The sequence below is a fragment of the Brassica napus genome, unplaced genomic scaffold (assembly GCF_020379485.1).
Source record: "Brassica napus cultivar Da-Ae unplaced genomic scaffold, Da-Ae ScsIHWf_2810;HRSCAF=3587, whole genome shotgun sequence".
Lineage (NCBI taxonomy): Eukaryota > Viridiplantae > Streptophyta > Magnoliopsida > Brassicales > Brassicaceae > Brassica > Brassica napus.
Window position 1 is genome coordinate 15187 of NW_026016077.1, and position 23762 is coordinate 38948.

The 23762-nt window shown below is 39.8% G+C and overlaps 6 protein-coding genes across 6 annotated transcripts; 2 read left to right on the forward strand and 4 right to left on the reverse strand.

The window, feature by feature from the left end:
* Positions 1-970: 970 nt before the first annotated feature.
* On the forward strand, positions 971-2518 carry LOC125602343 (protein JAZ13-like). The gene is made up of 3 exons (XM_048774024.1): positions 971-1113; positions 1200-1287; positions 1381-2518. Exons 1-3 carry the CDS (start codon positions 1040-1042, stop codon positions 1588-1590), a joined length of 372 nt encoding a protein of 123 aa, XP_048629981.1. The 5' UTR covers positions 971-1039; the 3' UTR covers positions 1591-2518.
* On the reverse strand, positions 2410-6010 carry LOC125602342 (protein PAT1 homolog 1-like). Its single transcript, XM_048774023.1, has 5 exons — positions 5698-6010; positions 5120-5286; positions 4999-5055; positions 4759-4834; positions 2410-4678 (listed from the first exon to the last, which is right to left on the reverse strand). Exons 1-5 carry the CDS (start codon positions 5747-5749, stop codon positions 2673-2675), a joined length of 2358 nt encoding a protein of 785 aa, XP_048629980.1. The 5' UTR covers positions 5750-6010; the 3' UTR covers positions 2410-2672.
* Positions 6011-6433: 423 nt separating this feature from the next.
* LOC125602349 lies at positions 6434-6916 on the forward strand. Its single transcript, XM_048774031.1, has one exon. The coding sequence runs from the start codon at positions 6434-6436 to the stop codon at positions 6914-6916; it is 483 nt and encodes a 160-aa protein (XP_048629988.1).
* Positions 6917-11567: 4651 nt separating this feature from the next.
* On the reverse strand, positions 11568-14355 carry LOC125602346 (OVARIAN TUMOR DOMAIN-containing deubiquitinating enzyme 11-like). Its single transcript, XM_048774028.1, has 10 exons — positions 14097-14355; positions 13609-13829; positions 13365-13438; positions 13114-13168; positions 12946-13020; positions 12470-12543; positions 12338-12386; positions 12041-12125; positions 11902-11958; positions 11568-11775 (listed from the first exon to the last, which is right to left on the reverse strand). Exons 2-10 carry the CDS (start codon positions 13810-13812, stop codon positions 11732-11734), a joined length of 717 nt encoding a protein of 238 aa, XP_048629985.1. The 5' UTR covers positions 13813-13829; positions 14097-14355; the 3' UTR covers positions 11568-11731.
* A 3327-nt stretch (positions 14356-17682) lies between these two features.
* On the reverse strand, positions 17683-19584 carry LOC125602345 (protein PAT1 homolog 1-like). Its single transcript, XM_048774026.1, has 5 exons — positions 19272-19584; positions 18697-18863; positions 18576-18632; positions 18335-18410; positions 17683-18254 (listed from the first exon to the last, which is right to left on the reverse strand). The coding sequence occupies exons 1-5, from the start codon at positions 19321-19323 to the stop codon at positions 17698-17700; spliced, it is 909 nt and encodes a 302-aa protein (XP_048629983.1). The 5' UTR covers positions 19324-19584; the 3' UTR covers positions 17683-17697.
* A 900-nt stretch (positions 19585-20484) lies between these two features.
* Positions 20485-23265, reverse strand: LOC125602344 (OVARIAN TUMOR DOMAIN-containing deubiquitinating enzyme 11-like). The gene is made up of 10 exons (XM_048774025.1): positions 23013-23265; positions 22523-22743; positions 22281-22354; positions 22030-22084; positions 21862-21936; positions 21386-21459; positions 21254-21302; positions 20958-21042; positions 20819-20875; positions 20485-20692 (listed from the first exon to the last, which is right to left on the reverse strand). The coding sequence occupies exons 2-10, from the start codon at positions 22724-22726 to the stop codon at positions 20649-20651; spliced, it is 717 nt and encodes a 238-aa protein (XP_048629982.1). The 5' UTR covers positions 22727-22743; positions 23013-23265; the 3' UTR covers positions 20485-20648.
* Between the last annotated feature and the right edge of the window lie 497 nt (positions 23266-23762).

The window sequence follows — 23762 nt, forward strand, 5'->3', positions numbered from 1 at the left end:
AATATTAATACACAGAATTATGTAAATGGAGTTATTAATAGTAATACATACAACCTGACGATCAACAAATAGAATTATTAATTCATTAAATACACAAATTTATGTAAAATTAATTACAAACACTAAAACATACCACAAACGACCAAATTACAATTAAAAGGTATGCATTTTTTTTGTTGCTAAAAGGTAAATATTCATTAATAAAAATGAAGATGATACAAGTTTACATGGTTCATTTAAAAATAAGATGTAAAACTCATGTCCCTAGTGTAAATTTTTGTAAAAAAAAAAAACTTCAGTTCCGTTAATTATTTAATAATTTAATTTTATTTATTGTGCCACACATTAGAAATTTTTTTTGATCCGCACCTACTCCCGACGACGCTTCAAAAGAACGAACTCTGCTCAGAGTCCCCCGAAGACGATTTGAGCACAAACCGAATACAAGATCAGAGAGACTCGCTTTGGTCCTTAAGTCTTTGGTCAGATGAAAACCTGTAAATGATAGATAAAACTTGTGAATGTTCTAAAACTTTTTTTTTTTAATTCTCGTCTTTCTTAGAACAAAATTTACACCTATAGAAAGTTTGGACTTGAATTTAGGTACATATAGTTTACATGATAGTTCAATAATACATTTACATGGTTTGACTATTCTGACGTTAATCGGGAAGCATTCCACTCGAATCAAGCGATATGACAGTCCTAAACGTATTCTTATAAAACTGATCGAATCAATCCTAAACATATAGATTACAATGTTATTATTACCTGTACGTAACTCAAGATACTTCCTCAGACACTTTGATTGATATATGCATTCTTACCGGTTCCGCCTACTTTTTCCTTTAAAATACCTTTTCCTTCGTGTTGAAAACATGAAGCACGTGACCAGATTTGCAGATATTTGTTTTTTTTCCCTAAAAAAAAATAAAAGTTTATAGCACGTTCTTATTCAGACTTTATATGCAAGTATTTCTATAACTTGACTTCCATCAACTGACCAAAGCAAGAAGAATCTTTACGCAGAGAGGATCATATGGAGAATTGCAGCTTAGATCTCTGCCTATCTTCAGTGACTTCTTCACTTCAATCTTGTCGCCGAGATTCCAAGTGAGTTTTTCTTGTTCAGTTCCAACTTCATTATATATATTGCCTCCATTTAAACCTCTCTTCTTAACTCGTTTTGCTATATACAGGGTTAGTCAATCTTTAGCCACGAGAACTAAGGAGATCAATGCATTCTATAGTGGGAGAGTACGAGAATACGATCTCGTAGAGATCCAGGTAGCCTCTCTATCTGCTCTTGTACATATGTTGTCGATTTATTCATTTTTTTTTATTAATGATTTTGATAAATACATTGATGAACATACGAAGATAAGGGCGGTAATAGAGATGGCGAGCAAGGAGCGTGACATAACGGCGTTAGAGTTAGCACCGGTTAGACTAGAATCGCCGTTAGTGTTTTCGGTGAAGAGATCAGTGGAGAGGTTTTTGGAGAAGAGAAAGAAGAGAAGCAAATATGTTGCTACACCTTACAGTTACACTTGCAGCTCCACGTCTTCCTCCTCTTCCCATCATTTCTAAAACCCCTCTTATTTTTGTCATTTTTCCGTATACTCAACGATGAACTTCGAGTTTTTTTTTCAATCTTGTTTTTAAATCAAGATGTTTCATTTGTATAAAACTCGGATCATTTGGATCGCTTGTATCTATAATAGCATATCATTTAGCAAAATACGAAAATGCACACTTTTAGCAAACAAATTATTATTAATGAGAGAATGCGAAAATGAAGCTAGGCGGATACACCAGCGAGTAGCACTAACAGAGTATATAACTAGCATAGTGAACTTGCAGATTACACGTCGTTCACCATCTGCGCTTAGTCATTCACCATTACAGAAACTTTGTCGTATTGTATCAGTATAAGAAACGAGAAAGTCATTTCTAATAAGATAGGTACTTTCAAGATTCTGTATATGCCAAACAATACTTGGTAAAACCAAAGAAAAATACTAAACCAGCTCTATATAAAGTGTACACTCAACTCCCATCACAAAAAAAAGTAAGAGAGGAGCACATAAAACGAAATTTTGTAACAACCAAGCGAGAGAGGCAACAATATTAAGTAAGAAAGAAAGAGATGGATCCAAGAGTTTTCAAAAGAGGACTTTATGGGAAACATGTCAGAAAAACAAACTTCTAACTCCTTTTCCCAGAGCTGCTTCCACAACCTAAAACCTGTTAAATCCAAGAGATGGCTAGCGCCTAATCCTGCTCTAGCTCCAATCTCACCGGATAAAGGGGTTCATCATCATTCTACACACAAGTACTAATATCATTCCCCTAACAATATGGAGTTTTCAACATAAAGAGAGCAACAACATATAGCTCCCTACTCCATGTTTCACATTCTTTCCCATCATCATTAATACACAAACCAAGCAGAGTTTGCATTTGTCCACCATATAATAACACAATAAAAAAGAGTTCAAAGTTAAAAAAAAAAAAAGAGAGATCAGAATTTAAAAGCACTTGTCACCACCTGGAACCCTTGTGAAAAAAGATTCCTACACCTCCACCAAGTTACTTACAAGTTTGGCTCCTGAGTCCACCACACACATCCCTTCACTGTTTCACACTTCTCTCTCTCTCTCTCCTTTTGATCAACCCATCACAGATTCAGAGTTGATCTGACCACCCCTTGCATGCGACGCAGACTCACTAACGGCCGACGGTTTACGACCAAAGTTTAACAAATAGTTCCTCTGGTCGTCATTGGTATGACGGAGGCTCGCACGTAAAAGCTCAGCGGGCATTTCTCTCTTTATCGCCAGCTCCAAAACATCCGCTGCACTCCCTTGGTTCTGGCTACGGATCGTCTCATACTTGCTCCTGCAGTATTTCGTAAGAAGGTTGAAGAACTCATTAAACGAGGCTCTCCATAGACCATCATTAGAGCTCCCATGGACGGCTCGAGGAACCACCACTACTTCAGCAGCTCTCTCGAGAAGAGCTATCAACACAACTGAAGCACCATCGCCTGAAGAGCTTCCAATAGGACGCAGAGGTGGCTGCTCCGAAGAACAAACCACAGCTGCAAGGCAAGCACTCAGCGCTCGGAGGTCCATAGCTTGAACACAGACCGTGACTGTCTTGGCAAGATTAGCAATCGTCTCTGCTGCTAGAGTATCCGAAGGCAAGCCGCCGAAGAGAAACCTCAAGTGGCGGAATATAGCCATACAGACAGCTCGAGTAATCTCAGTGCCTGGAACTAGAAGCTGTATGTACTTTGTAAGCATTTTTCGACCCTTTGGAAGAGTAGCTATACGTAGAAAGACAACATCATCCTTAGCAGTCAGCCCTGACTTCTGCCCGGTTTTGCTGAAGGGATCAGCAAGCTGAAGTGCTGTCGCTAATCCTTCTAGGAGGATCTGGCGTTTTCGCTTGACCTGAGCACCTCCGTCCTGTGGCCTTGTGGATTGGAGAGTCCTGTCAATGTCAACTATATCGATGAGAACTCCAAGAGCATCTTCAATTGTAACCCTAGCTGCCACAAGTGGTTCCTGCTCCAAATGTTTCCCTGAGCCCTTTTGATCATTAAGACCAGGAGAAGAAGAGTCAACCTCAAGCAAGGCACGTGGCCTGCGAATGTAAGGAAGCGTGATCTTCCCAAGAGCATCTACATGAACTTGTTGTTGATGCTGTTCAGAACTATTATTACGGGACTTAGGTTGGTGGTGGTGGTCTTTCAACTGAGAAGGGTAGAAGTGAGTGATTGCTCTAGATCCAGAAGACTTCTTGGCAAGGCGAGCTTGGTGGTAATAATCATTGACATAAGGATCGTTGCTGTGTGAATTAGAGTGCTGCATCTTGAGTATACTCTCTATTTCCTCTGAAGTCATGTACTTTGATCTAAACTGCAATCCACTCTCGCTTTTCTGACTAGCTGCGTCTGATGCCTGTTGAGATATGCCTTTGTTCTTTCGACTCCTATGAGAAGACTTATGCTTGTGTTGTTCCCTAACTTCACCACCCCCAAAAGAGACTTTACGTGATGGTGATGGATAAGACCTGTACAGCTGAGACTGTAGCGCTGCAAGCTGAGCATACGATTGCCTCTGCTGGAGAGCCATCATATGTTGCGACATAAGATCATTTCGAGGAGGTAACTGTTGTTGTTGCGCCAGACTATGTAATAAACCAGAATGATCTCCGTGGAGAAGACCAGGATCAGTGGCCCAATGAGGTTGCACAACGTTACCAAGGGTAGGACCACAGGAGGCATATCTAGCCAAATTACCACCATAGTGAGGCCCGTGTGAGGGTCCTGAAAGATGAAATCTAGAGTTTGACAGCGGGGAAGGTGCGGTGAAATTCATCTGAGAACCGGTGGGAAGAGAAGGAGCGCGGTGGAGGCTTCCAGGTGAAGTCTGCTGAGAGCTGCTGCCTGGCGGGGGAAAGGAGGTGAAAGTTGATTCTGGTACAATGATCGGTTCACTATTGTAGTGTTGCAACGGTGGTGGCTGCTGAGGGTAAGAGGATGTCCTGTATAAAGGTTGTGAATGAGCAGATGACTGTGGCTGCGAGGACCATCTGTTAGCCTCTTGATCTTGCTCGTCCAACCAGTTTGTGAGCTCTGTATCGTGAGTCCAATCGGTGGCAGAAGAACCTAAAGATAAAGTACATTCAGGTTAAGAAGAACCCTAATAAAGGTATACAGTAGTAAACAAGTTTAAGTATTAAACTCACTCTCTCTTGAAAAGGAACCAGATCCTCTGTCACCAATAACGCCAAGGGGTTTGGGTCCCGTGACATTTCTATTTAGCTACACAAAGAAAATAAGTAGATTTAGAATCACTAAAAAAAACAACAGTTCAAAGCTGAAGAAGAAGAAGAAGAGGTATATGACCATATAATAACATGGCAGTTAAAGATATTAAGATCACTATCATAGCAGTTTTTTTTCTGCAAAAAAGGAGTTAAACAAACCTTTGCAAAAGTCGTGGCAAGATCATCCATGTCAGATAATGACCCTAAACCTGCACCCTGCAATAATCAACATATGTATTTAGTAAAAGGTAGGTAGCTTTCAAAAGAGAAAACACATTACCTCTCCTGCTTTATTAAACAAGTGATACTCATCATCATCATCAGTAGCAGAATGTCCAAGAACAGGAGCGACCACATCGTCATCGTCAATACCTCCCAATGACATTTCGTCAAGATTTTGCCCAAAAAACTCATACTGAGATGCGTCAAAGAGCTTACTATTTGAATCTGCAGATACAAAACACAGCCAGTTTCAGCAACATTGTTTAATCAAAGGGATACCAACAACCACATGATTAAACAAAACCAAATCTCAAAAAAAAAAAAAAAGACGAGATAATCTCAGCTTACTAGAAATCCATATATTATTTATAAATCCAACTAAAATATACAAATTTTCAAGTTTTTTTCGAATTACAAATCCGGACCTACGATTTGAGTCTTTGTATTTTAACATATGATTGAAGAACACTAAATTTAGTTTGGATTTTCAAATTCATCAAAATATACCGACTAATAAGCCCTACTTAGCAAAAAAAAAATGCATCCCTTTATGTGCTTTCGTCACTCGTAAAACGAACCACAAAGCACCACGGATCTCAGCTAACAACACAAAGAGAAGAAAGAAACATCCTTGACCTGAGGAAGAGCGAACAAAGTTGTACAGGTCCCTGGAATCGGATCTCTCCATGATCGGAGAAGAGGTTAAGGATAAAAAGATCGAAACTAGAGGAGGCCAGAGAAGGAAGAGAAATCGTATTCCCTCGCGCTAGGGTTTGGGGACGCGGAGAGAGATGAGATTAGATTAGATTAGATTGGTTTAGGGTTTTCAATTTTGAAGGAAGATCTCTCTCTCCGCGTTCGTTAATCAAGAGAGAGAGAGAGGTGAATGAAAGGAAAGAAGAAAGCTGTGGCCTTTGTTGATATCTTCTTCTGTTTTCTTCGCCGTGTGTTGTGTTTCATCGACACATGACCTTCTTATTGCCTAAATCCACACTCCTTTTTTTACTTTTATTTTTATTTCACTTTTGTTACTTGATAAATTCATGGGAAAATTCCTGAAAAATACCCAGACTAATTTTGCTTTGCTAAATAAATACACGAACTTTTTAGGCTTCCCAAAAAATACACAGACTAATTATGGTTGTTCCAAAAATACATGAACTTTTGAATTTTGGAGGTTTCACACCTCGATTTTGACGGTGTTAAACTCTGATTAACAGAAGATTAAGAAGCCGTTAGTGAGTTAACTGAACACGTGCCTAAGCCGTGAAAAACTCGTTGGCTTCATAAAATCCCCAAATCGATTACGAACAAACCCTAATTTTCTCTCTTCTCCTTTTATCTGAGAAATCTCCAGAACAAATCGAAAGAGATGGGTAAGAGTGAAGGCTCGAGTTCAGGTGCAATATCATCCTCTAAGAAGAAGAACGAAGGTCCTTTATGCCACTGCAAGAGACGAACGAGTATGGCAAAAGCGTGGACAAACGATAATCCGGGTCGAAGGTTTTGGTTGTGTAATCCTCATGGGTTCGTGGCTTGGATTGATTTAGAGGAGCAAAATGGTTGGCAGAAACAGAGTTTACTGGAGGCGCGAGATGTGATGGATCGTCTGAGAGAAGAAATCAAAGTCCTTAAACAGTCACCTTGGACAACTTCTCAACAAGCCACTATTGAAGATTCAACTGCATTATTGTTGGAGGAAGGGGACAGACTCGCAGAGGAGAAGAAAAAACTAGAAATTGCGCTTATAACATCGGTTGAAAAGGAGAAATTGCTAAGGCAATTTCTTATTCTTTCATGGGGAGGCTTCATTGTTATCACAATCATCATCGTCTTTGCCATGTTAAAGAAGTAGTTCTGCGTTGTGTCTTATGTTTTCATGTTTTCATGTTTCATTGTGGTTGTGTCTTGGTTTGTACGTTTCGGTGGGTGTGTGCTGGTTTGTGATTGTTGTAGTTGCATCATTTTCATCAATGTATGTGGATTGTTGTTATATGTTATTTCTTCTTCCTGTCATCTTTCTTATCAATAAAGCATAATAATCTTAAAATCGTCACAGAAAGTTATGAAGTCTAAGAAAACATCCAACCAAAATAACATCATCCTACAAAGTTTTAGAGAAGTGAGACAAGAAGATAAAGAAAGAGATAAATCCTAAGAGTCTTGAGGTGGTTGGTCTTGAGAACCTTGTGGAGCAGGCCCCCATACATCAAACACACGACCAGAGAAGGGAGCAATATAGCAACCAGACTCTCTTGGAGTATGAGGCTCACGCTCACTTCCACGAGCTCGACCACGCCCTCTCCCTCTTCCGCGGGGACGACCACGTCCTCTAATATTTTGAGCATTTGAAGGCTGTGGAGCAGTTGAAGGTTGTGGATCAATACAAGGTTGTGTGCTAACCGGGTTTGGTGTTGACTGGCTTTGAGCATTCCTCCTCCTCTTCGGTGCATTTTGAATGCTCCACGGATCATCCTTATTAAGACAAGTCACATATATACAAGTCAGGAACAGCTCATCAAAGAATATATCATCAATCTACTTGTTACTTACCGGAGTTGGTGTCTTTTTTGGTCGTCCTCTTTTGCCTTTCGGAACATCAGGAACAGCTTGTCGAGTACAAGTTCCACAGTTATGACCAGTTTGCTTACAGTTGCTACATGTCATGCGTCTACCTTCTCTCGTGGCCTTCGTCGGGTTTGTCTTGGACTCATGTGCCTCCTTGATCCTATCATAATTTTTTGGACGTCCTGGCATTTTTCTTTTGTCAGGAATTTGTATAGGATCTTTGAATGTCTTCTCCCACAGTCTCTCTCCGTTGACAGGTTTTATGTTGTTTTCGTAGGTTTCTTGCCACCTTGTTGTCAGATAGTAAGGATCAACATAGCTACAAAGTACACACAAGATAGACAGAGTTAGAGCATATATAACACTAAAAAAATACTATGATTTGAGAAGTCAAGGCACTCACTCTTCAGGCTCCTTGTTATGCTCATTTATGACATAGATAGCATGTTGGCAGGGTATCCCCGTGATGTCCCATCGATTACAAGCACAATGCTTATATGGAAGACATACTTCGTAGCTACAATCGAACTCACTGACTTCATATAAGCTTTCACTACTTTTGATCACCGTGCAGTGGTCACTTGCTTTGCGGTTTTGCTCAAAGATCTCCATGATGTTCGGTGGAAATGGAGTTGAACAACCACTTGTTTTGTCACGCCTTCGAGAGTTACGCTTCATTGCAAGCCTCCTAATCTCCTCGAGCATGTTAATCAATGGCAACTTACGAGCTTCTCTGATTGTTCTGTTGTAACTTTCGGAGAGGTTGTTACACACATCCTCGCATCGTGCGTGTGTACTGAAAAACGCTCTACACCATGTCTTCGGTTCTGTTTTCAGTAAGTCCTCGTGTGCCTTTGCATCGAACACTTCTAAGGCGTGCAAATTGAACTGATAATCACCTTTAGTGAAGCTGTACGCAATTGCCCAGAAATAATCTTCATACTCTGACGCTCCATAGACCTTCTTCCAATTTGCAAAAATGTGTCTAGCACAATGTCTATGCTCTGCGGCCGGAAGGAGGTCTGCAACAGCATTAATCAAACCTTTCTGCTTGTCGGATATGATAGTGAATCCATTTCCTAAACCCAAATCCAAATCAGACTTCAACTTATCAACAAACCAAGCCCATGAGGCATTATCTTCAACTCTAACTATTGCCCAAGCTATAGGATAAATCCTATTATCCGCGTCCCGTCCAACAGCTGCAAGAATCTCACCCTTTAACTCCCATTTCATAAATGCTCCATCAAGACCAATAATAGGCCGGCAACAACGCTTCCATGTGGTCCTCAGATTCTCAAAACAGATGTAGAATCTATCAAAGACAAACCTACCATCTTCACGAGGAATAGTCACAATCTCAGTCGTGGTATTATCATTTGAACGCTGAAGCTCCCTCTCATAGTCCCACAGTTTGGCGAATTGTTCCCTCTGCGTTTCTATAACCAAATCTAGAGCCATTCTTCTTGCTTTCGTGCATATCCACTTAGAAACAGAGAGATTGTACCTCATCATTATCTCATCCTTGATGTCAGTCCACTTAATACCAGGCCTTCTTCTTGCTTCATCTTTATATAGCCTTGCAATTGTACCCTGCTTCAGCATTCTTGCTTTGCTGCTCTTGAGATGGTTATGTTTATCCACATAAGACTTCACCATCCACTTTCCTTTTGGCTTCTCAACTGAGCAATAAATCTTCCATTCGCATCTTTCTTTTGTACAAATGGCTCCCAGCTTTGTTTTCTCCCATCTGCAAAGCTTCACATCATAATTTGTCTTCAGAACGTAGCACAACAGCTGGTCTTTGAACTCTTCTCCACTCTTGAATGTCTGCATTAACCACAGGTAAGGAGGCTTCTCGTTGCTGTATGTAGTTCTCGAAATCGTTTTTTCTTTTCTATTGAAGTCTTCCCATTCATCATCAGTGTCAACAGCAGGAGCCGGATGTTCATCATCTTTTAGTTGCCTCTCAGATTCGTCTTCATCATCCTCAGCTCCACCTCTAATTTCTTCACTAGCACCACCTCTAACTTCCTCACTACAGCCACCTCTAACTTCCTCATCACCGATATCCCCAAAGAGTGACTGAAATGGAATATCATCTCCTGCTTCTTTGATGATTTCCTCCTCACCCTCATCACGAGCATTTGACGATTCTCCATTGTTCTGACCTTCATCGTCTTTGTCTTCTTCATCGCTGTCTTCATCACCTTTGTCTTCTTCACCAGCATCTTCTTCAACTCTGTCTTCTTCACCTCTATTTTCTTCCCCAACCTTTGGTACTTGATCATCAACCTCCTCACCAACACTCTGCTCAATGTAGATATCAACGCCTCCTACTTTCATAGCTTCACAACACATCTGATTAATAGAAGCATCTGAAGTGACTTCGGATATCACTTTCACCAAATCGATAGATTCTTGTGGAAGCTTGTACCAGACATGTTTCACCACACCGTTTGACCCATTGTCTTCACAGAATCCTTCAAACATTGACCATGTCATGTAGTCTGGATCGATAGCAATGTCTTTATTCACTAATCCTCCCCGGTAAAAAAAATTGTTATCTTTACGCTCCATAACGCCTCCATAGTGTAGCCTAATCTTCATCAACCCTAGATCACTACAATCAAACCGAAGATTAGGATTTAGAAACTCAGAACATGAAGAAGAAGAAGAAGAAAAACACAAACTCGGATTATGAAATCGAAGAGAAATTACCTCATCTTTTTCGTCTCTTATAGAATATGGAAATCCAAGACTTCAAAGCGGCATGAAGAAGAAGAACTAGGTTTAGAGAAGAAGAGAATCTAGAACAAATTCGATTTGGGGCTAAATGGAATTAGGGTTTGTTCTTCTTTCGATTTGGGGATTTTAGGAGGGTAGGAGTTAACCGAGCTTTCACTGATTAGGCACGTGTTCAGTAACTCACTAACGACTTCTTAATTTTCTGTTAATCAGAGTTTAACACCGTCAAAATCGAGGTGTGAAACCTCCAAAATTCAATAGTTCATGTATTTTTGGAACAACTATAATTAGTCTGTGTATTTTTTGGGAAGCCTAAAAAGTTCGTGTATTTATTTAGCAAAGCAAAATTAGTCTGGGTATTTTTCAGGAATTTTCCCTAAATTCATTAGTCTTAAATGGTTGTTAAGAAAAAATCATTTTCAATGGTTTAAAAAAGAAACACAAATCAGACATATGTAATGTACATAAATATAATTAAAGAGAATTTATTTGATTCTATATTTTAAAATTAACTAATCAATATTATCTTTTTCATTGTTGTTTAAACATATCTCAAGGTTTTAAATTTGATTTCCATGTATTAAATGAATAATCTTCATATGATTTCCATGTATTAAATGAATAATCTTCATATATACTAGTATATTTTTTTAAGAAAATTAGTAATTAGAAATACACTTGATCGTTCATCCATTTAATCAATAATTGTTTTTGGAACGAATTTTTTCATGTTTAGCCTAAATTGTTTACCACTGATAGAGAGGGTAATAATCAAACTAGACTACAATCATCGACTCATCTAAATAGTTAGCAGACTAGAAAAGTTAATCTGGAACCAACTCAGACGAGGACTAAATATGGTGAGCACTCATCACTTTGGTTAATGATGCTTCTATGAGTCAAAGCAAATGATGCTCTCTCTCCAGATCCCACTAATTCTTTTATTCCTTGTGATTTAAGGGCCACTGCGTTACTTGTTTGAAACTCAACCCAAATATAAAAAAACATTTCAACAAAATATATAAAACTGTACGACACGTTATCGATTGGCCCATGTGAATGTATTTTAGCCCGGCCGTTCAAATTGGTCCACTTCTTTAAACTATTAACACTATTTGCTGTTACTTAGTTGTATTTTCGTTATGATCCAGAATATTCCAAGTAAACTCTTTAAAAAAGAATCTGTCAAAAAAAAAAATCAGATGATTATATAAATAACATATCTACGTTTACTCGGTTCTTTTACGATGCAAGTGTTGAGATGGAAACAATCATGAAACCAATGTAACAGAGTGAGGTTATTACAAAGTTGACACACAATCTGAGTATACTATACATACATATGAATCCAATCCTAGAAGAGCCATTGCTTCTTCCTGTATTGTCTTGTGGGAACATCTGGAAGAGTAAGGAACTACTAATTCAGAAAGTTGGAGATTTCAAGATCCAATGAAGCCATGGAGATAACTAAAGACGATTAGTTATTTAAAAACAAGAGTTGACAGAAGAGACTTGAGTTGTTACCTCCGCTAGAGTATAGAGAATTGTAATGAACTTCGCTCCAGAAGCTAGGCCAAGCCTCTGCAGAACAGAGCAGACGGATTCAAGACACAGAGTAAAGTTGTCTTAGAGAGCGAACAAGGCAGAAAGAGAGGCTTTGTACCTCTAAGAGGATTCTTGTTATGGGGAAGTATCTCGATGTAGGATTGTTCCCGAAATGATGTGACTAAGCAGATCTTCGCTTCAAACTACACTAATGCTGAATCAGCAGCCAGTCATTCATTCAAGTAAAAAAAAAAAAGAACGAAAAATGTGAGTGGATCAAAGGTAAACTTTGCAATGATTCTTCAAGATGCAGTTACTCAAGAGAAGACAGAATCTCAGAGGTGTATTTATAAACTGCGGCAGTCTTATAGTAAACCCAAAACATGATGTTATTTTTTCTAAAAAGAAAACTTACACGATCTGCAGCAGCTTGAAGAGTAACGTGATCTCCCCATTCACCCGGTCTAATGACATCCAAGAATGAATCAGATAATAATTTTATCCCTCCCTGGTACAAATACAAAAGTAAGAACAAAAGATGACTCACTTTTTCATCTTCCTGCTGTAGTGTCTGTATTTCATCGGTACATATCCTTCGTATAACTTTCGTTGCTTTTTCAACTGGAGAAAAGCACATGCTAAATCAGAACAATGGAAGTATTAACTATTAAGTAGTATGCGGTCAACAAGTTTGAGATAAACCAAGTCCGCGGAGTTCACAACTAATGGGATTAGTGTTTAAAAACAACTTCAGGACATGAGGCTTGAGTGCTAAAGCCAAAAAAAAAAGTTTCAGAGACTGAAAACGAAGTCACCAGAGAGAAAAACACAGCTTGAGGGGTGAAGAAGCAAGAGTCAATGGACAATTCAAATACATACAATTAACCATTAATCACTGGTGGCACGGACTAAATTCATCCCTGAAGTCATTGGCTATACATACAACTAAGCATGCATCCCTGGGGCACCGACTCTAAATTTGTGAACATGAAACAGAGTTGCACTGTGGTTCTGAGACAGTACCTGCTTTACGATATGCTTCCTAACATGCTTATGGTAATCTGGATTGCGGAAAAGCTGGTCTGCTAGAGCTCGGAACTGGCAAACAAGTATAACATATGAGAGCCTAAAAACTCAAAATCATTAATTAAAAAAAAGAAAGTGAAGAGTCCAAACAAGCTTCTGGCGTACCTGGCAATTTCCATCCCCCTCCATCTGTAGTTCAGCTAAACCATATGTGGCCAACCTGAAGAAAAATAAGAGACCATCAAATAAAACCGATTTGTTTATACACAGCTATATAGATGGAAGAAGGAAACTAATATTCCATCTAAGGCGTTTGACAAATGAATAATCTAACCAGCATCAAATGAAGATTGCAGTGAGGTATATGAAAGAAAACAAGGAATGTCAGATAAAAAAAAAGAAAGAAAGATAAGAACCTCACAGAGAGCAGATCATGGTCTAATGTTGCATCATTTATATCGGGTATTTGATTGTTAACACGAGGAATGTGCTGCCAAATACGAAATTCCATACAATAAAAAAAAAAGCAAAAGGTTACTCTCAAAAGTACCAGTAGGACATTCAAAGAAAAGCGACGAATAGCTAACTACCAACACATTCAAGCTTTATATATATGAATGAAGTATGAGTAGGTAAAAAAAAAGAAGAAGCTTATCATACAGGGATAGAATCTAAATGAGAGAGTCTCTTCCCAAGCATGCCATCTCTTCTTAAGCTCTCATCTTCAACTAATATACGTGCAATGGTCTGATCATCCTCTGTATCCGCCACACTGCTACTAAAACTGGAGTTGGAGCTCGCACTTGTACTGCCCCCTGCTCCTCCACTTGCACTTGCAAATGTATTCCTATTGCGTTCATCCATGGTGTTTGGATTCCACACTAAAAAAAAAAGTGTATCAAAAACATATCTTTAAGAGCTCATAAGCTTTCTTATGGATCTAAAGCCCAACCCAACAAAACAAAATCCCTAATCGTGAGAGACTACTAGCATCAAGTACCCAACCAAACCAAAAATCCAAATGTTAAAATATTGAAATCCGTAACGGAGGATGATACTTTCCCATTCTCAATCGCATCACGGACCAAAGATCACACCCCAAAATTCAAAAATTGATCGAACAGCAAACAAAAGTTGAGAATTTTTACCGAAAGTTGAGAAAGCTAAGGCGGAAAGTACACTAAATCCGTTGGCTCGATCAGATAAATAAGATTCTATGATTCGTCTTCTCTCAGGGCCAGGGGAGGTGAGGTAATCTTCTGATTCTTCGTGAGTGTTCCTCTCAAAGACTCGTTTTCGTCTTTCTTCGGCGGTCAAAGGATACGTCAGCCTCCTTTATTTGGCTGAGTCGTACGGTACGTGTAATCCGCGTGTGTGTCTCGTCTCTCTACGTTTTTCTAATTACTTTTTTGCTGTTTTTTTTTTTTTTTGAACTTAGCTTTCATATTAAAATTGCAAAAGAAAGAAAAAGATACAAGCCATTAGCTAGTGTTTATGAGCCCATTAGCCCTCAGTTTAGGATGACACATATTTAAGAACCCGAACTTGGAAGCCCATTAACAAAAAATGAAAGGTCTTGAGCGATGATCACAGAGCGAAGATGTCGAAGTTGAGAGGAGGAGAACGGTGCCCTTGATCTTTACGCCATCCATTGCTGCATAAGCCGAGAAGTAGCCCCTGGATTTGATTCTCTGAGTGAAGAGATTCTGTCTGTCACCTGCCTTTCCAGAAGACGAGAGATTGCGTCTATGGATCGGAAAAGTTGGCGATGCAATCGGCCATTCCTCTCAGTCCAAGCCCAATAAATGCAAGCCTGCCAGCATATACGAAGAAGAATACCTGTAGGTGATCGTCTGTTTGTTGATTGTAGCTGAGCCATGACTCGATCCCAATCTCTCTCTGGCTGAAGACCACAACGCCTTGCAGCTGATCTCCACAGGTTCCACGAGAAGTTACAGTCAAAGAAGAGATGGTTGCGACTCTCAGCCGCTTGGTTACAAAGGAGACATGTAGGAGAAGTTTGAAGGCCCCAACCGAGAATCCTGTCCTTTGTTGGGCATCTATTCAAAACAAATAGCCAAGCTAGAAAGCTGTGTCTAGGAATCCCACTTTTATTCCACACAGAGTAGAACCAAGGTACTGGGATTCCCCCATCACAAAGCTTCCCGTAGACTATTCCTGTACTATATTTACTGCTTTTCCTCCCATCTATTTCCCACTCATAGTAGTCTTCTGCATTGTTGAGAGTAGTTGCTGTTAGTAAAGCATGTACGTTTACTAATGCTTCCGATCTTGCAGGTGGTAGCCTCCAGTAATTCTCTCGGTATAGTGATGCCAGCGTCGCTACAGAGGAGATTCCCATTGCCGAGTCGCCTCTTAGATTCAAGTATGAACGCAGGGATCCATATGTCGACCAATTGTCACTCCAGAAACGAGTAGAGTGACCATTTTGAACACGCAATTTGATCCATTCGTATATGGAGTGGCTCAGTTTTAATAGCTTGTTTACCTGCCATGAGAACCGTCTGCTTGGAGCTGTGGTCCAAATGTTACTCAAGCATCCATCTAACACCTCCTCTTTGAACCAAGCAACCCACACCGAACCTGCCTGGAAGAACAGTAGCCAGACCAACTTCAGACAGCACGCCTTGTTCCAGATAGCTAGATTCTTAATTCCTAACCCTCCCTCTCTCTTTGGCTTTGTCACCACCTCCCAAGAAACTCTGGCAGCGTGGTGTTCCTCTATATCACCTTTCCAAAGGAAGACACCACAAAGGGAGTTGATCCGCTTCACACAAGCTTGGGGTAGTATGAATGTTGAACACCAGAAGGTTGTTATTCCCGTAATGACAGTCTTGATGAGGAGGAGCCGACCAGCAAATGAGAGAGACTTTGCACTCCAAGAAGACAGCCTGCTCTTAATTTGCTGGAGAAGACCCTCGCAGTGGAGTAAGGAGAGCTTTTTAGTACACAGAGGAACGCCTAGGTAACGGACTGGAAGGGCCCCTAACGGCATGCCTGTTGAGATTTGGATCAGGTCCGTTTCCTGCGTGGAGAGACCAGATGCAAAGAAGGAGGACTTCTGTACACTGACTGCCAGACCCGACCGGAGCTCAAACTCACGCAATACCTGAAGGACCGCTTGAACCGAGCTCAAAGAACCATCTATAAAGATAAGTAAGTCATCAGCAAAGCATAAATGGGTTAGTTTGGAACCTTCACATTTTTCATGGTAATTGAACTTCATATCTCTTGCAGCTTGGTTCAGCATAAGGGAGAGAGTATTCATGGCAATTACGAATAGGTATGGCGAGAGGGGGTCCCCTTGCCTGAGGTCCCGAGTACCTTTAAAGTATCCATTAACGAAGCCATTGTAACCCACCGTAAAATTCGTATGACAGATGCACGCCCTTAGCCAAGCCAAGAATAAGGGAGGGACATTGATGGCCTGTAAACACGAGAACAAGAATGGCCAGGATAAGGTATCGAAGGCTTTTGCTATATCCACTTTGATAGTAATTCTCTTTGACTGATTGCTCTTGTGATATCCTTGAACCAGTTCACCAGCTAGAGAAGTATTTTCCACCAGAAGCCTTCCTTTGACAAAGGCCGTTTGATTTGGGACGATCAGGTCAGGGAGGATTGGCTTCAATCTCTTCACTAGAAGTCTGGAGATGACCTTATAGATAGTGTTGAGGCAGGAGATGGGCCTGTAGTCTGTGATCAAGGAAGCACCAGAGTGCTTGGGAATCAGCGAGAGGATGGCAGCGTTAGTGGAGGCAGGCATGAAACAGGAGAAGAAGAAATGACGTATAGAGGCGGTAACTTCAGGCCCTATGATGCTCCAAGAAGCTTTGTAGAAACCAGAAGTTAGGCCGTCAGGCCCTGGCGCCTTGTCCTGGTTGAGCTTAAACATGACCGTCTTTATTTCTTCATCAGTGGGGGCATTGAGCATCTGGGCAGAGAGGTCAGGTGAGCAGGTGAACTCTGTGAGAGACTGAAACCATTGAGCAGAGGAGATAATTCCCAGGGGAGGCGCAGGGGAAGGTCCCAGTATCGCTTGGAAGTGAGTAACTGCGTGCAGGCTCATCTGGATCGGGTCTGAAATTATCACACCAGAGGGCAACCAAAAAGATCTTATGAAATTAAAATTCATGCGAGTTTGGACCATTCTGAAGAAAAAGACAGTATTCTGGTCTCCTGCCTTCAACCAGTTGACTCTAGATCTCTGTTTAAAGTACTTCTCCTCGATTTCCCTCAAGAAGTTCCATGTCTGAAGCGCTTCCTTCTCCATTTCAAATGTTTGAGTGGTTGGGTTATTGAGCACTTGTACCTGCACATCTAAAAGCACACGGTTAGCTTCACTCACTCTCACCTGAATTTGTGAAAAATTCTCTCTATTTAAGTGTTTAAGATCGTTCTTAATCTGCTTTTGTTTCCAGTATAAGGCGGTGAGGTTCCAGACAGTGTTTCCGGCCTGTGTCCACGCATCAAGCACTACTTGGTGAAAGCTCGGGTGCTTTGTGAGGTAATTATAGAATTTAAAGGGACGGTTTCCAGAGGCTGGGATCTTTGTGGCTAGGTCAAGGGTACAAGGGCTGTGGTCAGAGACAAGGGTTGGGTGGAAGAAGGCTGAACAGTTAGGAAACAGGTTGAGAACCGGGTTATTGATCAAGATGCGGTCCAATTTTTTTGCAATAGGATCCTCCGGTTGACGATTGGTCCATGTGAACAGAGATCCCTGGTACCTTAAGTCATAGAGGCCCATTTGAGTGAAGCAGTCATAAGATCATTTCGAGGAGGTAACTGTTGTTGTTGCGCCAGACTATGTAATAAGCCAGAATGATCTCCGTGGAGAAGACCAGGATCAGTGGCCCAATGAGGTTGCACAACGTTACCAAGGGTAGGACCACAGGAGGCATATCTAGCCAAATTACCACCATAGTGAGGCCCGTGTGAGGGTCCTGAAAGATGAAATCTAGAGTTTGACAGCGGGGAAGGTGCGGTGAAATTCATCTGAGAACCGGTGGGAAGAGAAGGAGCGCGGTGGAGGCTTCCAGGTGAAGTCTGCTGAGATCTGCTGCCTGGCGGGGGAAAGGAGGTGAAAGTTGATTCTGGTACAATGATCGGTTCACTATTGTAGTGTTGCAACGGTGGTGGCTGCTGAGGGTAAGAGGATGTCCTGTATAAAGGTTGTGAATGAGCAGATGACTGTGGCTGCGAGGACCATCTGTTAGCCTCTTGATCTTGCTCGTCCAACCAGTTTGTGAGCTCTGTATCGTGAGTCCAATCGGTGGCAGAAGAACCTAAAGATAAAGTACATTCAGGTTAAGAAGAACCCTAATAAAGGTATACAGTAGTAAACAAGTTTAAGTATTAAACTCACTCTCTCTTGAAAAGGAACCAGATCCTCTGTCACCAATAACGCCAAGGGGTTTGGGTCCCGTGACATTTCTATTTAGCTACACAAAGAAAATAAGTAGATTTAGAATCACTAAAAAAAACAACAGTTCAAAGCTGAAGAAGAAGAAGAAGAGGTATATGACCATATAATAACATGGCAGTTAAAGATATTAAGATCACTATCATAGCAGTTTTTTTTTCTGCAAAAAAGGAGTTAAACAAACCTTTGCAAAAGTCGTGGCAAGATCATCCATGTCAGATAATGACCCTAAACCTGCACCCTGCAATAATCAACATATGTATTTAGTAAAAGGTAGGTAGCTTTCAAAAGAGAAAACACATTACCTCTCCTGCTTTATTAAACAAGTGATACTCATCATCATCATCAGTAGCAGAATGTCCAAGAACAGGAGCGACCACATCGTCATCGTCAATACCTCCCAATGACATTTCGTCAAGATTTTGCCCAAAAAACTCATACTGAGATGCGTCAAAGAGCTTACTATTTGAATCTGCAGATACAAAACACAGCCAGTTTCAGCAACATTGTTTAATCAAAGGGATACCAACAACCACATGATTAAACAAAACCAAATCTCAAAAAAAAAAAAAAGACGAGATAATCTCAGCTTACTAGAAATCCATATATTATTTATAAATCCAACTAAAATATACAAATTTTCAAGTTTTTTCGAATTACAAATCCGGACCTACGATTTGAGTCTTTGTATTTTAACATATGATTGAAGAACACTAAATTTAGTTTGGATTTTCAAATTCATCAAAATATACCGACTAATAAGCCCTACTTAGCAAAAAAAAATGCATCCCTTTATGTGCTTTCGTCACTCGTAAAACGAACCACAAAGCACCACGGATCTCAGCTAACAACACAAAGAGAAGAAAGAAACATCCTTGACCTGAGGAAGAGCGAACAAAGTTGTACAGGTCCCTGGAATCGGATCTCTCCATGATCGGAGAAGAGGTTAAGGATAAAAAGATCGAAACTAGAGGAGGCCAGAGAAGGAAGAGAAATCGTATTCCCTCGCGCTAGGGTTTGGGGACGCGGAGAGAGATGAGATTAGATTAGATTAGATTGGTTTAGGGTTTTCAATTTTGAAGGAAGATCTCTCTCTCCGCGTTCGTTAATCAAGAGAGAGAGAGAGGTGAATGAAAGGAAAGAAGAAAGCTGTGGCCTTTGTTGATATCTTCTTCTGTTTTCTTCGCCGTGTGTTGTGTTTCATCGACACATGACCTTCTTATTGCCTAAATCCACACTCCTTTTTTTACTTTTATTTTTATTTCACTTTTGTTACTTGATAAATTCATTAGTCTTAAATGGTTGTTAAGAAAAAATCATTTTCAATGGTTTAAAAAAGAAACACAAATCAGACATATGTAATGTACATAAATATAATTAAAGAGAATTTATTTGATTCTATATTTTAAAATTAACTAATCAATATTATCTTTTTCATTGTTGTTTAAACATATCTCAAGGTTTTAAATTTGATTTCCATGTATTAAATGAATAATCTTCATATGATTTCCATGTATTAAATGAATAATCTTCATATATACTAGTATATTTTTTTAAGAAAATTAGTAATTAGAAATACACTTGATCGTTCATCCATTTAATCAATAATTGTTTTTGGAACGAATTTTTTCATGTTTAGCCTAAATTGTTTACCACTGATAGAGAGGGTAATAATCAAACTAGACTACAATCATCGACTCATCTAAATAGTTAGCAGACTAGAAAAGTTAATCTGGAACCAACTCAGACGAGGACTAAATATGGTGAGCACTCATCACTTTGGTTAATGATGCTTCTATGAGTCAAAGCAAATGATGCTCTCTCTCCAGATCCCACTAATTCTTTTATTCCTTGTGATTTAAGGGCCACTGCGTTACTTGTTTGAAACTCAACCCAAATATAAAAAAACATTTCAACAAAATATATAAAACTGTACGACACGTTATCGATTGGCCCATGTGAATGTATTTTAGCCCGGCCGTTCAAATTGGTCCACTTCTTTAAACTATTAACACTATTTGCTGTTACTTAGTTGTATTTTCGTTATGATCCAGAATATTCCAAGTAAACTCTTTAAAAAAGAATCTGTCAAAAAAAAAAATCAGATGATTATATAAATAACATATCTACGTTTACTCGGTTCTTTTACGATGCAAGTGTTGAGATGGAAACAATCATGAAACCAATGTAACAGAGTGAGGTTATTACAAAGTTGACACACAATCTGAGTATACTATACATACATATGAATCCAATCCTAGAAGAGCCATTGCTTCTTCCTGTATTGTCTTGTGGGAACATCTGGAAGAGTAAGGAACTACTAATTCAGAAAGTTGGAGATTTCAAGATCCAATGAAGCCATGGAGATAACTAAAGACGATTAGTTATTTAAAAACAAGAGTTGACAGAAGAGACTTGAGTTGTTACCTCCGCTAGAGTATAGAGAATTGTAATGAACTTCGCTCCAGAAGCTAGGCCAAGCCTCTGCAGAACAGAGCAGACGGATTCAAGACACAGAGTAAAGTTGTCTTAGAGAGCGAACAAGGCAGAAAGAGAGGCTTTGTACCTCTAAGAGGATTCTTGTTATGGGGAAGTATCTCGATGTAGGATTGTTCCCGAAATGATGTGACTAAGCAGATCTTCGCTTCAAACTACACTAATGCTGAATCAGCAGCCAGTCATTCATTCAAGTAAAAAAAAAAAGAACGAAAAATGTGAGTGGATCAAAGGTAAACTTTGCAATGATTCTTCAAGATGCAGTTACTCAAGAGAAGACAGAATCTCAGAGGTGTATTTATAAACTGCGGCAGTCTTATAGTAAACCCAAAACATGATGTTATTTTTTCTAAAAAGAAAACTTACACGATCTGCAGCAGCTTGAAGAGTAACGTGATCTCCCCATTCACCCGGTCTAATGACATCCAAGAATGAATCAGATAATAATTTTATCCCTCCCTGGTACAAATACAAAAGTAAGAACAAAAGATGACTCACTTTTTCATCTTCCTGCTGTAGTGTCTGTATTTCATCGGTACATATCCTTCGTATAACTTTCGTTGCTTTTTCAACTGGAGAAAAGCACATGCTAAATCAGAACAATGGAAGTATTAACTATTAAGTAGTATGCGGTCAACAAGTTTGAGATAAACCAAGTCCGCGGAGTTCACAACTAATGGGATTAGTGTTTAAAAACAACTTCAGGACATGAGGCTTGAGTGCTAAAGCCAAAAAAAAAAGTTTCAGAGACTGAAAACGAAGTCACCAGAGAGAAAAACACAGCTTGAGGGGTGAAGAAGCAAGAGTCAATGGACAATTCAAATACATACAATTAACCATTAATCACTGGTGGCACGGACTAAATTCATCCCTGAAGTCATTGGCTATACATACAACTAAGCATGCATCCCTGGGGCACCGACTCTAAATTTGTGAACATGAAACAGAGTTGCACTGTGGTTCTGAGACAGTACCTGCTTTACGATATGCTTCCTAACATGCTTATGGTAATCTGGATTGCGGAAAAGCTGGTCTGCTAGAGCTCGGAACTGGCAAACAAGTATAACATATGAGAGCCTAAAAACTCAAAATCATTAATTAAAAAAAAGAAAGTGAAGAGTCCAAACAAGCTTCTGGCGTACCTGGCAATTTCCATCCCCCTCCATCTGTAGTTCAGCTAAACCATATGTGGCCAACCTGAAGAAAAATAAGAGACCATCAAATAAAACCGATTTGTTTATACACAGCTATATAGATGGAAGAAGGAAACTAATATTCCATCTAAGGCGTTTGACAAATGAATAATCTAACCAGCATCAAATGAAGATTGCAGTGAGGTATATGAAAGAAAACAAGGAATGTCAGATAAAAAAAAAGAAAGAAAGATAAGAACCTCACAGAGAGCAGATCATGGTCTAATGTTGCATCATTTATATCGGGTATTTGATTGTTAACACGAGGAATGTGCTGCCAAATACGAAATTCCATACAATAAAAAAAAAAGCAAAAGGTTACTCTCAAAAGTACCAGTAGGACATTCAAAGAAAAGCGACGAATAGCTAACTACCAACACATTCAAGCTTTATATATGAATGAAGTATGAGTAGGTAAAAAAAAAGAAGAAGCTTATCATACAGGGATAGAATCTAAATGAGAGAGTCTCTTCCCAAGCATGCCATCTCTTCTTAAGCTCTCATCTTCAACTAATATACGTGCAATGGTCTGATCATCCTCTGTATCCGCCACACTGCTACTAAAACTGGAGTTGGAGCTCGCACTTGTACTGCCCCCTGCTCCTCCACTTGCACTTGCAAATGTATTCCTATTGCGTTCATCCATGGTGTTTGGATTCCACACTAAAAAAAAAAAGTGTATCAAAAACATATCTTTAAGAGCTCATAAGCTTTCTTATGGATCTAAAGCCCAACCCAACAAAACAAAATCCCTAATCGTGAGAGACTACTAGCATCAAGTACCCAACCAAACCAAAAATCCAAATGTTAAAATATTGAAATCCGTAACGGAGGATGATACTTTCCCATTCTCAATCGCATCACGGACCAAAGATCACACCCCAAAATTCAAAAATTGATCGAACAGCAAACAAAAGTTGAGAATTTTTTACCGAAAGTTGAGAAAGCTAAGGCGGAAAGTACACTAAATCCGTTGGCTCGATCAGATAAATAAGATTCTATGATTCGTCTTCTCTCAGGGCCAGGGGAGGTGAGGTAATCTTCTGATTCTTCGTGAGTGTTCCTCTCAAAGACTCGTTTTCGTCTTTCTTCGGCGGTCAAAGGATACGTCAGCCTCCTTTATTTGGCTGAGTCGTACGGTACGTGTAATCCGCGTGTGTGTCTCGTCTCTCTACGTTTTTCTAATTACTTTTTTGCTGTTTTTTTTTTTTTTGAACTTAGCTTTCATATTAAAATTGCAAAAGAAAGAAAAAGATACAAGCCATTAGCTAGTGTTTATGAGCCCATTAGCCCTCAGTTTAGGATGACACATATTTAAGAACCCGAACTTGGAAGCCCATTAACAAAAAATGAAAGGTCTTGAGCGATGATCACAGAGCGAAGATGTCGAAGTTGAGAGGAGGAGAACGGTGCCCTTGATCTTTACGCCATCCATTGCTGCATAAGCCGAGAAGTAGCCCCTGGATTTGATTCTCTGAGTGAAGAGATTCTGTCTGTCACCTGCCTTTCCAGAAGACGAGAGATTGCGTCTATGGATCGGAAAAGTTGGCGATGCAATCGGCCATTCCTCTCAGTCCAAGCCCAATAAATGCAAGCCTGCCAGCATATACGAAGAAGAATACCTGTAGGTGATCGTCTGTTTGTTGATTGTAGCTGAGCCATGACTCGATCCCAATCTCTCT